Source organism: Amblyomma americanum, chromosome 3, assembly GCF_052857255.1.
Source record: "Amblyomma americanum isolate KBUSLIRL-KWMA chromosome 3, ASM5285725v1, whole genome shotgun sequence".
Taxonomy (NCBI): domain Eukaryota; kingdom Metazoa; phylum Arthropoda; class Arachnida; order Ixodida; family Ixodidae; genus Amblyomma; species Amblyomma americanum.
The window spans coordinates 168,846,316-168,861,778 of NC_135499.1; the positions used below are offsets into that span (position 1 = coordinate 168,846,316).

At 44.7% G+C, this 15,463-nt stretch overlaps 1 protein-coding gene across 2 annotated transcripts in view; it reads left to right on the plus strand.

Moving 5' to 3' along the window:
* The window catches only part of Mau2 (Mau2 sister chromatid cohesion factor), a 33,494-nt gene that overhangs the window by 3,426 nt on the left and 14,605 nt on the right, over positions 1-15,463 (plus strand). For both annotated transcript variants that reach the window (XR_013313379.1, XM_077658709.1), the window contains exons 5-10: positions 826-948; positions 3,395-3,550; positions 4,624-4,773; positions 8,160-8,250; positions 10,529-10,632; positions 12,099-12,176. Coding sequence is in view for 1 of the 2 variants with exons in the window: in XM_077658709.1 (XP_077514835.1) it covers positions 826-948; positions 3,395-3,550; positions 4,624-4,773; positions 8,160-8,250; positions 10,529-10,632; positions 12,099-12,176 (702 nt within the window). In the remaining variant the exon portion in view is untranslated. The remainder of the gene's footprint in view (positions 1-825; positions 949-3,394; positions 3,551-4,623; positions 4,774-8,159; positions 8,251-10,528; positions 10,633-12,098; positions 12,177-15,463) is intronic.

A 15,463-nucleotide genomic window follows, 5' to 3' on the forward strand; every position in this document is an offset into this window, starting at 1 on the left:
GGCTTATTGATTGAATTTTCCTTAACAGTGCACCCACTATGCTCTCCTGACATGATTAAAATAGTGTAAAGGACAGGAAATTCAAGACACAGGGTGAAGTGTCAACTAACAAGTGACAGCTTTTATACTGACAAAGGGAATGTAGAGGAAAAAGAACGCAGAGGCTAAGGCAGAAAAAGCACAATTACACACTGCACGGCTACTTGTGTTGAGTACAGCATATTTGTCAACTGCTATAAAGCCTGTAAGTGGGTTATAAATAAGCAAAGTAAGGTAATGAGTACATGGGTACTAATGTTCTGTGTTTTTCTTCTTTCTCTTTTGTACTCTTTTTGTTTCCTTCCTATATGTATAGTTTGCTGTAAAAAAAAAAGCACTGACCTGTTAGCCGGGACTTCATCCTGTGCCTTTTCTTCAATATCTCTTCCATTGCTGACACTTTTAATCATGTCAGCCGGAAACCATCTGATCCAGCATCAAGCTTTAATATGCTGTTCTAAGCATCAAGTTCTGATTTTGAACCTTGAAAATGGCATGGAGGCACCCCTATAGACATTCTAGCCGAGATATGATGGCGACAGTAGCACCACTGTCCTTAAAACTGCTCTGCTGTGAATTATTCCATTCAGCAATCTCCACCAGCACATATTGTGAACTGATCTCATTGTTCCAGTCAAATTGCACTTGTTGAAAGTGATATCTCTGTGAACCAGTGTTTCTTAGCATATCTACAGGAGGATGTTATGCAAACCACAAATAGAACCTTGGTGGATTGCACCAGTGAAACTGAGTTTAGGCTCACTTGCTCTTGCTTTGCACTTGCAGCAAATGCTCGCCACTGAACGAGACTATCCGAATGCGTGCAGCTTTTTGAGCATGGGAGCTGAGTACGCTCACATGACAGGCGCCCAGTACACCCGCATTCTTTTCCTTCTCAGTGAAGGCATGGTGAGTATGTGTGAATTGTCACTTTCAACGAGAACAAGTGCATAGGCATCATGTTGTGCATTTATCTCTTAATGCAGCATGCTGTGCCTTTTTCTTTTCATGGTTTGTGCTGCATTAGATGAACAGGAGGTGGAATGTTTTGAGATTATGATTACGTATGAAGTTGAACATTCCATGTAGAACATGAGTAAATACTTGAAAAGTGCTGGAAACAAAATGAGAGAATTAATTTATGATTTCTGTACTTTCACATTTCTTACCAAGGGTTGTTTCACTCTACTTCAGCAGTTCTGGCATGGCAGTAAGGGAGTAATTACTTATTAGCATCCAACCAAGCACAGCCATGCAGCTTCTAGCGTTGCAATAATTTTTTTTTTTGCATTTGATCAACAGGCAGGGTAATAGTTAAGCTGCCACAGCTTTCTTGACACTGCATTTGGCTCGGTGTCATCACCTAGTAAGTAATGCTGTCTATTGCTTTTTCTGAGTAGAAAGTGCTGCACAGTCATGGTTTGCAAGTAACTCTGAAAAACAGCCTTGGTTACGATGGTACCTTCAGTGTGACATCAAACCCATTCAGCGCTAGTCCTTTGCTGTTATCTTTCCTGTGTAAAAGACTTGTCATCGTGAAAAGGTCGGGTGGTCTTCTACTTTGGTGCTTCATGCTTTGGCATACTTAGCGTGAGGGGGCGTATCACGTCTCTTTTCATGCCTGACAACGCAGCAGAGCAAGTGGTATAGCAGTAAGAATGGTTTCGATGTTGCGGGCACTTTTGCAAAAAGTCTCACCCAGGAACTGCAGGCATGGATAAACAACGAAGGCAAGCAAGGCATCGTTGCCTTAGTGATCTTCTCCAGTGAACTGCTACACAGCTTGACAGTTCTGTGCCTCTTGCTAGACGAAAGGTGGTATCACACACAATCAACCAGATATTGTTCTCCTGGAGGTGGTTTTAACATCTCGTGATCGAACAAAAAAGTGCTTGCCCTTGTATCTGTACCCCTATGCCTGCGTTGTAAGGCGGAGAGGCGCGCAGTGTGGTGCACCTTGCATCACGGCTATGTCCTGCCAATGCGTCAGGGAAGGTCGTTTGGCTCTTCCATGTGTTACACTCAAACTCCAAATCTCTAAGCCCTGGTACTGTGCCATTATCTCTGACAGCATGGACAAAGCCTGGAAGGAAGTCAGATGTCCCGGCTACCATCCTTTGTTGGGGTGGTGACAGTTTTCCACTGTTACAAAGTTAGCTGCCAAGATATGGTGGTCACACTGCATGCAACCAGCTGGGAGCTTCTGTACCAAACACACATGCGCACGTGCTATTCATGCATGACGTGTGTCGGCTCACCCATGCTGCAAAAGTTTGCCACGGAAGGTTCAAATGAAATGGGCAAAGGCAGAGTGCATTAACGAAGCGTATATTAATCTGACACAAATGAAGAGACACTTGGCAGAAGAGGCTTGCTGTGTTGTCATTGTACCTGTGGCACCAGGTACAGGCAGGAAGGCGAGGTTCGCAGCAAGAGCAGCTGTGGCTGTCTTGTCGCGCAGGTGCCCTATTTATTCCTTCATTCCGTTACCTTCAGGCAGCAATCGGCTGCCCTCCATAGTGGCTGGATTTATCCCATTTCACATTGAGAGTTGGCAGCAACGAGCAGTGGCAGAAACGGAGGGAGATGCCGAAGTGGCTTCCCCCCATTCAGAGTATTTCATGCGTGTCACACCCACTGCTGGCTAATCCACTCCACTTTTGCTGTATTTTTAAAAAGAAGATCTTCAGGTAGTGCTCTGAACTGTGCAGCACCTAACTGATTTCTGCTCTACCACAGGTGAAGGCTCTCACACATGCAGTAAAGGTTTCAAAAATATTGGAGCAGTGAAGAATCCGATGTAGCTGTTAGTTGAGTGTTGTTCTTTGCATTTTGTGTTGAGACTCAAGTTGAAACTGGATTTCAGGCACATGTGTGTTCTTAAACCTGGCTTCAAGTTAAAATCATAATAAATCATATCTTACGTGTTTATGTGCCCACCCCAAGTGGTCGAGTGGCAAATTTGATCTTGTTGCTTCGTCGACCATTGAGATTTGCAACACCAACTCTGTGAAATTTGCAATGCACCTGGTCAACACCTCCCGTTTATCCAGAACAAGTAAACATGCAGTCCACTAAGTTGTCAAGTGGTGTTGTGTTGGCAGCTGAACTTGCCAGTTGTCTCGAGTCTTCTCCTAAACAGACTAACATTGCTTGGCAGCACGCAGTTATGCCATGGTGCTTCGCTAAATGTGCAGTGGCTGCATGCCACAGAGTAACCATTTCGCGTTCTAGGCCGCCTCCCTGCAATGAGCAGGCCTGGAGTGTTTTCTGTGTGTTAGCCTGAAGGCTTTGGCTAGGCCTAAGGCAGACCCAGGAGCCAAGCATAGAGCTTTTCTTTCTGGCACTTCCCCAGCTGTTGATGGTGGACCGCAAGCTGCCTGAGGTGCACCAGGTGTTGAGCCAAGCAGGGCAGTTGGTGGAGGCCTGGCAGGGCTCCACCCAGCACAAGGAGGCGCTCAAGGTGTTCTTCCTCGTCCTGCAGGTCTGCCACTACCTCTCGGCCGGCCAGGTATGGGCACCACCTTTGTTTGCTGCCACTTGCCTCGTGCACCTCTGAAATGTACATTTAACGGCAGGTGGGACGACGACTGTTTTGCTAAGTCATGAAATAGCCCTTTTAGGTGGTGTCTGCATTTGTGGGCATGGTTGCAGGGTGCATTGCCTGCTAATGGATGCAGTAAACCATTCAGCGGCCTCTGTAATCGTGTGTAGAAACACGTTAAGCCAGGCATGCAAAACGAACGCAGAAAATTTTCAATATGATTGCCTTCGTGTTTGTAGTAGCTCGGCTTCAGTGAGTATTTTCATTTGCTTGTTCTGCAAGCATGAGTGCTTCAAAGTTCCTAAAATTTGCTTATTTTGTTTACGTAATGACTTTGTAGAAAAGGAATCAGTCAAATGAAATATGATTTAGACCTTGAAATCAGTTTTGTGTGACAACGTGGACAGATAAGGACCCGGCAGAAATTGCATTATTTATCATTAGAGAAAGTGAGAATTTTTTCTCCAAGTTCTTATGAGAACCTTTAAAAGAATTTAGAATTTTTAGAGTGAGTGAGTGAAAAACATTTATTCATCGGCAAAAAGAGTGGGATCAGTTGGTAGTCAGTTGTGCCAGACGGCCGTCAGTTGACGGCTGTTGGCGACCTTTTGGCTTGCTCGATAGCCTTCATTTGCATAGCCGGTCTGAGCTAAGCAGCACATCTTTCCATGCTTTGATTGAGGGAGAAGCCACGAGATTTGAAGGCGTTAGTTCTTTTTCCGTAAGAATTTTTCTGTAAAATCTGCAGGCTCCTTACAAAACCTGAATGTTTGAAAATTTTTCCAACTTTCGGATAATGACTAGTGCATCAAGCATATAGCCCAGCTGTGTAGTTTTGTTTTCCAAATTGCATCGCCATCCCGCGGTGGCGGTGCCAGCTAGCCGAGTGTAGTCATTTTATGCTTATGCCTGCCGTCGGTGATGAAAGCTAGTTGGCGCTGTTTCTTTACCTGGGCACACACAAAAAATGTATTTGTATTGAACAGTGTTCCAGGAACACTCAGCTTACTGCCACTTTGTGGCCACTTTTCTGTTGGCAGGTAAAAAGCGTGAAGCCGTGTCTGAAACAGCTTCAGCAGGGGATCCAAACCATCACGTCTCTGCACTCTGATGAAGAAGCTGTGCCGTCTAATCCTGGGGATATGTTTCACTGGATGCCCAAAGAGCACATGTGTGTCCTGGTCTATTTGGTAAGTGCTGTGTAACTGCTGTCCAACTTGCGTCCTTATGGTTCCGCAATATGTCTCTGTGTGTTGCCATAAGTGCTGCCAAGAAAACAGGGGCCATCGTGTGATATGGCTTTCAATGCAGTGCCTAGATGCAAACAGGATGATTATGTGAATCTTATGCTATAATTTCTGTTGATGTGCTTTATTGCACATAGCGTGTCTTATGTATTCAAAACACTTTGAGCAGGCAGGCTTGACATCGCGCTTGCTCATCGCCATGTAGTACGCGTAGTGACGTGAGCGTTGTGCATGTGCTACTGTGGATGATATGCAGCTGGTCGCCTCACCCCGGCTCCTTGTGCAGGGTACTGCGTGCATGATTAATTCACAAGAGGACGTTATGTGTGCATGTTTTGTATATACAGTGTATTTTCATGCTTTGTAAATAGTCGGAGTGGTTGTTTGGGCTCAGCTATATTTCGGATAGTGCCTGGGCACTTGCGCACAAGCTTTGCAAATTTGTTTACTCTTTGCATTTTGCAAATGCAAAAAGTAAATTTTTGCTCACAACATCAACAGCGCTGACGCCAGATTTTCTGCAGAAGAGAGTTTTAATGCTATTGTGTTAATAACAAGCCATCATTTTATGATGCTGATAGGGGTGTGCGAATATTAAAATTTTCGAATACGAATCGAATACGAATATGAAGAAATGGCTTCGAGTATCGAATCAAATATCTGTTCAGTACAAAAAAAAATTTCAGAAAATGATAAACAAGCGAATGTTGTTACCCTTATTTTTGTCACAATAGTGTATGGTCTTTGCAAGTAAAATAAACAAAACTAGGCTGCCTCAGTGCGGTATAAAAAGACATGATGTGCACAGAAATGTATACTACTTGATTAGACAGCATAACAGTATTCAAACTATAATGAGGTCACGCAAAACAAAATCCATAAAACGACAAGACTGGCAACAAAATCTAACATTATGACTAGTAAAACTTCATTCATTTGGAGTTGAAGGGACCGGAAGAAATGCCCTGTTCATCCGAAGGCCTCGGTTTATAAAATTAACTGTGCCCCCCCCCACCCCCCTAAAAAAAACAACCTGCCGAAAATGCGAAAGGCCTTATGAGGCGGCTTCATCCTGCTAACACCTGTAAGCCCGTGACGAGCTGCCCGTTTTAGTGTGCTGGAAGAACAACACAAATGCAAGCAAGGGGCCGTGGAACACACACTGGCGTCGCAACGCCGAGGCGGTTTCTAAAAAGGAAAAAGAAATAACCTGCGGCGCGTCGAAAGCCGCGCGGAGCTGGGATTGGACCACCGGTGAATACGCGGGCCGACAGTTGCAGTTGCCACGGGGCAGCGGCGAAGCTCAGAGACAGAAACTACGTGGCCAGGATGCTTTTTTGACCTAGCGACAGGGGCCTTCCGATTGTTGTCACGCCTGCCGTTACACCCATTAAAGAGGTGCGCTGGTTACAATGCACCATGCAATAGGCGAGATTTTTACAGGATCGCTTGCCCTATTGTGACAACTCGACGCGCCCCTTCAGGAGGCTCCCGCGGCATTCCGCAAGTAGGCTTTCCCGCATAGCGCAGTTTACTAAACAGGATGGCGGAGGTCACGCTCGGAGTTATGAAGGCGACAGGACGCATTCTTCGAATGTGGTCATTAAATGTGTAACGCATTACGGAAGGATTAAAAAAAAAAAGCGCGATTTCGCGTTGCGATTGTTTGAAGCGGGCTGTCGGCCATCTTGTTCGCAGCACGTGGGATATGTGGGAAAGCCCACTTGCAGAATTTCTCACGAGGTCAAGCCTTGCGGCGTCGGAATGCGATCGGTTCGCGTGATAACGGAAGTTAATAGGACCTCTGTATTGTTTTCCTAGAATTTTTAACTCGATCATCGGCTAATTTGCCCAGATATTGTGGTTTTGCCACGGTCAAGTTTATCAAAGTCTGAGCAGTATACAATCACTGGCGAGTATTCGGGAATTTTCGAATATTCGGAAAGTCTCGAATATCATTTTCTCGAATACGAATCGAATATTAAACATATTCGATTCGTATTCGAAATTTCGAATATTCGCACACCCCTAGATGCCGATGAGAATAGGATGTTGCTGGCATAGTTTCGTTTTCGTACTCGATTCTAGCACGCATGTCATTTTTAGATTATTTTTTCAGGAAAAAATATGCGTGTCAGAATCGAGTAAATGCAGTATGTAAATGCTGTAATGCTGCCATTGTAGTTGTGCCATGCAAGTGTAAGGCCCGTTTCACATTCTGCGACTGGACCGAAAATATCCGGTGTAGTGGGTAAGGCCGCAGTGCTATTTTCGGTCACTGCTTTCACATGCGACACCGACACAACTAATTCGGTCGGAAGAACCGGCAAGGTTCCTTGGTGTTTGCATAGGCAACCTATTATTAAACGCGACAGGAACATCACACAGAATGTGTTGATGATTTTATGACCAGCGTATTTTTAGATGCAAGGCATTATTCCGTATGTTTTGATTAAGATAAACAGTTTTGCTCCCACCGCGGTAACAGTTCCCACGTGACCGCACGTCGCATGCCGTCTCGGCGCTCCCCAATGGTCAGTCGCAGAGCGAACACACCGACGCTGCGACTGAATTCCAACCGGACGGAACTCGATCGCAAGCCGTCTGCGACTAGACCGACGGCCCTCCCCAGTCGCAGACCGGCTGAATTCGCAGTGTCGTAGGCGAAAATCGCATGCATGTGAAACAGGCCTAAGTGCATGCAGCAGACCATTTTTTTGCAAGGCACCTTGCTTTTGGGCCTGCTAACCATGCTTATTTGCTGATGCATTCACCCCATTGGCACCTGTACTGTGGAGGAGTGATGGTAGTCAGAGAAAAAGGGATGGACAGCCACTGCAGCAGTAAGGCCTAGACAGCTAAAGGAACATGCAGTGAATCTTATTAAAGGAATGAGGAGATATCATCTGCAGCTGACAGATGCGAGCTTACTGTGTCATTTCATGTGGTAGTAGAGCTTAGCGGTTGGTGACTTCATACTGCCTCTCTGCTGGACCTTGTCGCTTGGACATCAGTGTCCCTTGTCTAGCATCATTTCCCTCCATATTTGGAGATTGCATGCAGTGGCTGTAGGCCACGGGACTCATGGCGAGTAAGGGTTCACTGCAGTGGGAAATCACTTTTTCGCAGTAACTAGCCTGAAAGGATGCTGTCAGTTTGAATATATTTAATTCTTGTCATTATGTCTGCCTCTGCCAATGTGGGCTGGGCAATTTTATTTTTATTTCTTTTCCTTACCCATTTTAGATACTCATTGTCACCATGTATTTGCCTTGCCTTCTATGTCTTCATACTGAGGTCCATTACCTTGCTGCATTGTCTCTTCCTAGGTGACTGTGTTGCATTCAATGCAAGCTGGTTACATGGACAAGGCCCACAAGTACACCGACAAGGCACTTATGCAAATTGAGAAGCTTAAAAGTGAGTAGGCCTCAAACTTTTTTTTTTTCATTTTTTTGCTGTGAATGCAGTGATTGATGTTTATACCCTACAATCTTAGACATTACTGATTTTTTGTTATCCGAAAATTTGCATTTATTCGATATTCGTGACCCGTGTAAAGAATTCTCAGGTTTCCCATAGGATAACTAATATTCACGGCCAGTTTGTTGCATGAAGTTAAATTCAAAAGGTTGATCTTTCAGAGAAAACCACGTGCTTTGGGTGTTGATCTTATGGTCTGGGAGCTTGTGGCGATTTTCTCTGGTATTGTTGATCTGTATTGCACTTTTTCATCACGTTTCCTTGTGATTTGCTGTCTATTCATGCAAGTGCTGAACAGCGCTGCACTAATGTGAAAGGCAGCCTGAAAGCAAGTCCAACTGTGCTGGTAACCTTCTGCACCTGTTAGTGACAGTGGCCGGGAAGAGGCAACATTGTGCACATGCACTGTGCTATCTGGGTGCCTATCTTTGAGTCCTGTTAATTTTTTTTTTTTTAATGGCAAGATTAGTGGTTCTTGATTGCCGCATGTTGGCACAAGCGCAGAGTGAGGGCAGCAGCAGTTTACTTTTGCATGCATTGTCTGGGACAGGTAGGAGAGACTGTCAGAAATATTCTGCTGTATATTAAAAGACTCTGCGAGTGAGTTGTCGTTAGCCTGCTGGCTACTGTTATCACTCAGCACAAATTTGGTGGAGTGCGGCTTTTGCATGCCACCACTGATGGCATACACATCAGCGTAGACTGCATGTGATTGCTACTGCCCACACTTTCTATTGCAGACAATGTGTGGCAAATGAACCTGCCCTTTGCAAACTGGACATGACTAAAAAAATAAAAATGGGTGGGGGGGGGGGGGGGGGCGTATGTGAAGCCGTATGTCTCCCACATGTTTCACTGCTACTACTTCCCGTATTCGGGATGAAAGACTCTGCACAGATGAATTCCACGAATTCTCACTATTGTTCAAGTTTGTGCGGTGGACGACATTCAAGAACTACAAATTCGAAACCACACGGGCGCAACGTGCCGACACGCGCACAATTTCAGCCTCGCAATTTAAGAGGCTCCCTTTAAGCTTAAATTTGGTTTTGTTTGATAATGTTATCAATAACCCTTACAGTTTGCATTAACGAGGTTCCACTGTACCCATTATGTGGCGGCTTGGGTATTGGAGGCGAGTGCGAACGAGGTCAGAAAAATCGAGCAGTCAATTGCGGTTCGTACGAAATTTCAGGCGCTCTTACACATTGGCTCTATGGGCACTGTCGCGGTGCGCAAAAATGTCCCAATAATCAAGGATGTCTGAAAAATAAGGCATCCGAATTTTCAGTCATGAACTGTATTTTAATGCGAAAGCATTAAATGGCAATGTCCTGAGTTTGGTGTCAGCAAAACTTTCTCTGCACGATTATGTCGTTGTGTGAACATAAATGTGCAGAAGTTTCGTTCTGTTAATGTGTGATGAGATCTTGCTGTGGGAAAATTTTGGTCGATGTTTAACTAATTAATTAATTAAAAGCAAAAATTACACTTCGACATCACGATAGCCACAAATGTCGACATAGGTTCTCCGCACGATTGTGTTGCTCTATATAAAGATATATGTGCAAAAGTTTGATTGTGTTAGATAGTGCGTGATGAGATCTTGCTGTGGAAAAAATTTGGTTGGGGAATTTTAATTAGTGAGTTAATTAAATGTTCAAATTACACTTTGACGTCACAATAGCCCCCTGTTTATGTACCGTGTTTCGTGTCAGCAGATGTTTCTCCGCGCGATTACGTTGTTCTGTGAAGATAAATGTGCTAAAGTTTGATTGTGTTAGTGCGTGATGAGATCTTGCTGTGGGAAACATTTGGTTGATTAATTATAATAGTTAATTAATTACACTTTGACGACACAATAGCCACGTACATTGACATAGCACCTGGATGTGAAAAGTAAAATAAATAAAGAAAAAATGAAAAAAAGATTACAAATGAATGAAAAAAAATAAAGATTTTAAAATAAAAAAAAAGATCGCATACTGGCGTTGTGGAAAAACCCGCATTCTAGAAACTACCATGCTTTCGCATTCCTCCGCGCAAGCAGACTTAGTGCCCTCAGAATTTTTGGTGCGTCTGTTATGACCAACCATGTTTGTGCAATGGTATGTGTATGTGATTGTTTCTTAACGTTGGCTGTGGTAGCACAATCTCTGCTGAGGGCTTTGCAGAAACTTTTTTGAGTACTTGTTTGTGCATTTTGTTTGCCCAGTTGTCGACAGCAACCCCATTCTGCACTCATTCCAACTGCTGCTTCTGGAACACATTGCTATGTGCCGCTTGGTCATGGGTAACAAGACCCTCGCCATACAAGAGGTGCGCTTCGACTTTCTTATGTCAATTCACGAGCATCAATCACTTCTCTAGTCCTGCACTTCAAAGCGTCGTGTGTCAGGTTTCGTTGGTGTCAGATTGCCAGTGTGTCCACTTCGGACTAGAGATTTTAAGCAGCAGAGGCTTCACTAAACCTGTAACAATCTCTCAAGGAGCCCATGAATAGGGTTCAAGCATTGGGAACAAACAGTGGCCATGACGTCGATTCATGGATGTTTGTATGAATATTCCTGCTCTACACGTCGCAGAGAGCTAACAAGATGAGTACAAAGCTTTCCCACCCGAACTGTAATTTATTTTCTGTGAGCAGTAGCGACCTGCCCTTGTTCTTTGTTAGAGGTCAGCGGTTGCCTAGAGTCACCACCACTTCTTGAAGAATAGTTGTTGTGCATGTTTGCATGTTGGAAGTAGAGGATGAGCCCTGGCATTGGTAGACAGTTACGACATTTCTAGGTGATCATTTAACTGGTTAGTGCCCTGTATACGCCACATCTGTGCTGGATCTGTGGAGGATCTTAGGATTACTTGACATTTGCCAGTGAACTGATTTGGCGTCCAGTTTTACTTCATGCGGTTAGGATAGTATAGGAAGAAGCTTATTAAAATTCCGGCAACCCGGTTAATTCAGGCGGTTAATTTGCGCCAGTCATTGGGAATGCGTCCTATCATACCTTCAATGCATTATGTATTTTAAGTATTCGCTAGGGCTGCCCTAATTCATAATAAAAATGCATGTCACAGCATAAATAGAGGATGCATAATTGGGGCTCCACTGTAGTCAGGAAAATTTTACACAAATGTGCCGGTCTCATGTAAGAGCTGCACCCTGTCAAAACCTTAACCGAAACCTTAAAAGCTGTGCCAGATGCTCTGTCTCCAAAGAAAAGTGGACTGCTCTCATGGTTCACCCTCTCTTTCAGAGTTTTGTTTCCAGAGTAGAAACCCTTACCTTTTTCTCAATCTAACTCAGTCCATTAAACATTCGCTTAGAAAATGTATTGTGTCTGATGAACTTGGAAGTATATTTCATCCATCATAACTGATATTACACTGGAGCCGTTTCAGGGTGAAGTCTTGTACTTTGATCTAGGCTTATCAACGGAGACTGTAAATGTGGTCTACATACTATATCTGAAATATCTGCTGTGTTCGGTCCGTCATAGCCAGCTTTTACTTTATCGCTTTCTCTCCATAAAGGCCACAAAGGTAGCATGTAATTGGGAAAATGCCTGAACATGAGTGCGCAGTCCCTTTCCAGGAGCTTAAATCATTATCCGCCTGAGTTGAAATTTGCAGACTTCGGACAAATGCGAGCAGCTGCAGACAGTGTGAGACAATGCGCTATGGGTATTAGGATTGTTTCTTGGCTGTCTATTTGTTGTGCTCATGTGCAAGACATAGGGAGTTTATTGCATATGTTCTTTTTCACTTTGCGAATTTTTCTGCAGACGTCACAGGCCCTTCAGATTTGTCGCCAAGAGCCACGCTTGTTTGCTCGCCACAGACCGCAGCTACATACACTCCTGGTGAGCCAACAAATTCAGCCCTTACACCAGAGGGATTATGTCTCGCTTTTGGGGAAGCTGAGCACAGCTAGGCTTTGTAACGCAGTGATAGAGGTGTCGCACTTTTTGCTTCCAACAGCACCATAAAAACCACTCTATGCCTTGGTGTACTGAGGTGACATTTTAGCAGGAAATAACACCATGCCTTGCCAAGCAGGCCTTAGGCAAAAAGGAAAGCGCCTGAATTCCTGTCTTTTGCCTCTGTGCAGAAACCTTGAAAACATAGAGCAGCCTATTGCCAGTATTTTTGGAATAAACTAAGTAGGACCAGAAATGTTGGCAGGAACATAGCTAATGGTGTGCGATATCCTGCAATTTGAGCATGTGGATCTTGTACAAATGGCCACCGGGCCACAGTGTCGCTGTGCTTGAATTATTCAATAAGACTTGACCTCGCACTAGGTGAGGTTTAATCCTTTTACACGCAGTGCTGCATGCAGCAGTTTTATTAAACGCAAATCGTTGAAAAAATTAGGAAATTCCTCCACACCACATGCCAGCATCATATGCAGATGTTAAGAGTACAAAGAACTAATTGCTATTTGTACATGACATTAGGACTTGGTGCTCAGCACCACCTCAGTGATCTCTTACTTCCTGTTCTACTTTATTCAAGAATCATTAAGTTTCTCTCACTTGGGGAACACCTAATCTAGAAATGTGCTGGAAGTATGTCCAGTAAAACCTTGTTAATTCGAAGTCATCGGTACTGCAACAAATGTTCAAATTAGCCAGTTTACGAATCAGTCGTTGATCCACCGTTTGTAGCGAAATTGTAGTCGGGCATTCCCGCATAGCACCCCAGATCTTCGAATTAACTGGGCTGGTGCTTCGCCTGTTCGAATTATCCAGTAAAATTTATATTAGAATAAATGACACCTCGGAAATGCTACGAATTATCCACGATTTTAAATTAATTGTGTTCAAATTATCGAGGTTTTACTGTAGATTCATTTTGAGCAGCTAAGCATGCTACACTTGCTGTAAACCAGTATACTCGAGCAGACGTTTGTGGATATTGTGACTGAAATCGTGAATGTCAGTTAGCTCATTAAAGCTAGCTGTGTTAGTGTTTACTAGTGGAGAATTTTTTTTAACATCTGTAACACGTGCTTATTTTATTGCACTGAGATAAATTGTGACTGTGGCAAAGCTAGATTGCAATGTGGACAAAATCGCAGTACCTCTTTTTATTTCTGGCAGTTTCCTGCATTCACTAACTAATCCGTTCACCCAGAGACTTTATCGCACCCACTTTCTCACTGTTGTAACCATGTTTTAGAGGGTCTATCTGGTGTCTTTTCACTGCAACCTGTGTATGAAGTCATTTGGGGCACTCTCTTTCTGAGATCTTGTTTTGGACAAAAAGTAGTGCGCTTTTCATGTAGCCATGGAAGACCTCTTCCAGCCGTGCCGGTTTACTAAGGACCTAGAGGTTCTGGATATCCAAATGACTAACGCAAATTTCCCATGATGGACAAGTTTAAATTCCGCTAATTCATTCCAAGGAATCCACAATATCTTGTAGAAACATAACAGGTAGAATCCAGGAATAAGTTTATTTTAGAAACATGCCTCACATGCTCTAAATGTGCCTTTATTAAAGTGAAAGGTGGCTATTAGAATTCAGCATCAGGTAGCCCTTGGTACATCTCTTGACTTGAAGAATGGCACTTGTTTGAAACAATGGCCCCCACAGTGGTCGAGTGATCCTTCTGATGAAGCCCTGCCATACGGGCCTGTGCCTGCTGTGGTGACTGTGCCCAAAAGTAGGACTCAGCCTTACAGAAATTTGGCACCCACCTGCCGTTCATGCACTTTCATTTCTGTACGGCCCGATGTTGCAACCAGAGGAAAGCCCCAAAATATATGTTGGGCATTACTCGAAAGTAAAAATGTTTTTTTCTGCCTCTGCTATTAATGTTGCCTATGAAAGGCGCTAGCATTATGACACTTACTACAGATGGGTGTACACATTGTCACCAAAGCCACTGCGAATGATGCGCTAGCTTTTTCAAGCAGATAGTGGAGCAAGCACGTCAGGGTATCTGCGGAACTTCAGTTGTAGACTCTAGCTTTCAAGAGAATTCAGCTGACTACTGTATAAACGCGTGTAAGGGCCGCACCCGTGTAAGGGCCGCACCCCGTATTCCCAAAGGAAATATTTGAAAAAAAAATAAAAATCCGTGTAAGGGCCGCACCCAAACTTTCCAGGAAACACGCAAGAATAGCCTTCGAAATACGTGCGCACAGGAGCTTCGAGGTGCCGCCCATGGATGGCGCCCGAGGCCGCGGGTCATCATCATCATCTTTTCTTCTGCCGCGAGCTTCTGCTACTGTACTTCCGCTATCCGTATCGGCATCGGTATCGCCAGGTCTAACTTTGTTCTGTTCTGGCTGTCAAAGCATGCGTTTTTTGGTGGTTGTGTTAGCGTGGTCGCTCGGCATAGTTGTTGCTCTCATGCGCTGTCGTTCTTCACTTTTTCATGAACTGCCTCCGAGCATTGTCACTGTTGCACAATGGGCAAGCACCTCAACAGCTACACGGCGGGCTTTAAACTGAAAGTAGTGGAGTTCGCTCTCGAACACGGCAAGCGTGCCGCGGGCAGAAAATTTGACGTGGACGAGAAGTGTGTCCGACGGTGGTGCGGACAAAGGGATGCGTTGAAGAATACCAGCTCCAAAAGGCGCGCTTTCCAAGGCAAGCCATGCAAATTTCCTGAGCTAGAAGAAGAGCTGCTATGCTATTCAATGGAAGTGCGGAACAACGGCTACGCGTTGACAACGGACATGCTGCGCGTGAGGGCACAAGCCTTGGCGCGTGCTAAAAGCATACCACACGAGGACTTCAAGGCTAGTGCCAGCTGGGTACGAAGATTTCTGAAGAGGAAGGGCCTATCATTTCGCCGAAGGACCACGCTGTGCCAGCGGCTGCCCCCCCGACTACACTGACAAGGTGCTCAGCTTTCAGAAGTATGTCATCGGTGTGCGTCGTGAGCACAACTATATATTTTCGCAGATAGCGAACGCCGACCAGACCCCCGTGTGGTTCGACTGTCCCGAGAGCTGCACAGTTGAACTGAAAGGAAAGAAGAGTGTTTTCGTGCGGACAACCGGCGCGGAGCGCCAACGGTGTACCGTTATGCTGTGCGTCACCGCGGATGGGCGGAAGCTAAAAACGATTCCTAAAGGCGTTTTCCCCAAGGGAATCGTAGTTCGCGCCCAAGAAAAGGGCTGGACGGACGATG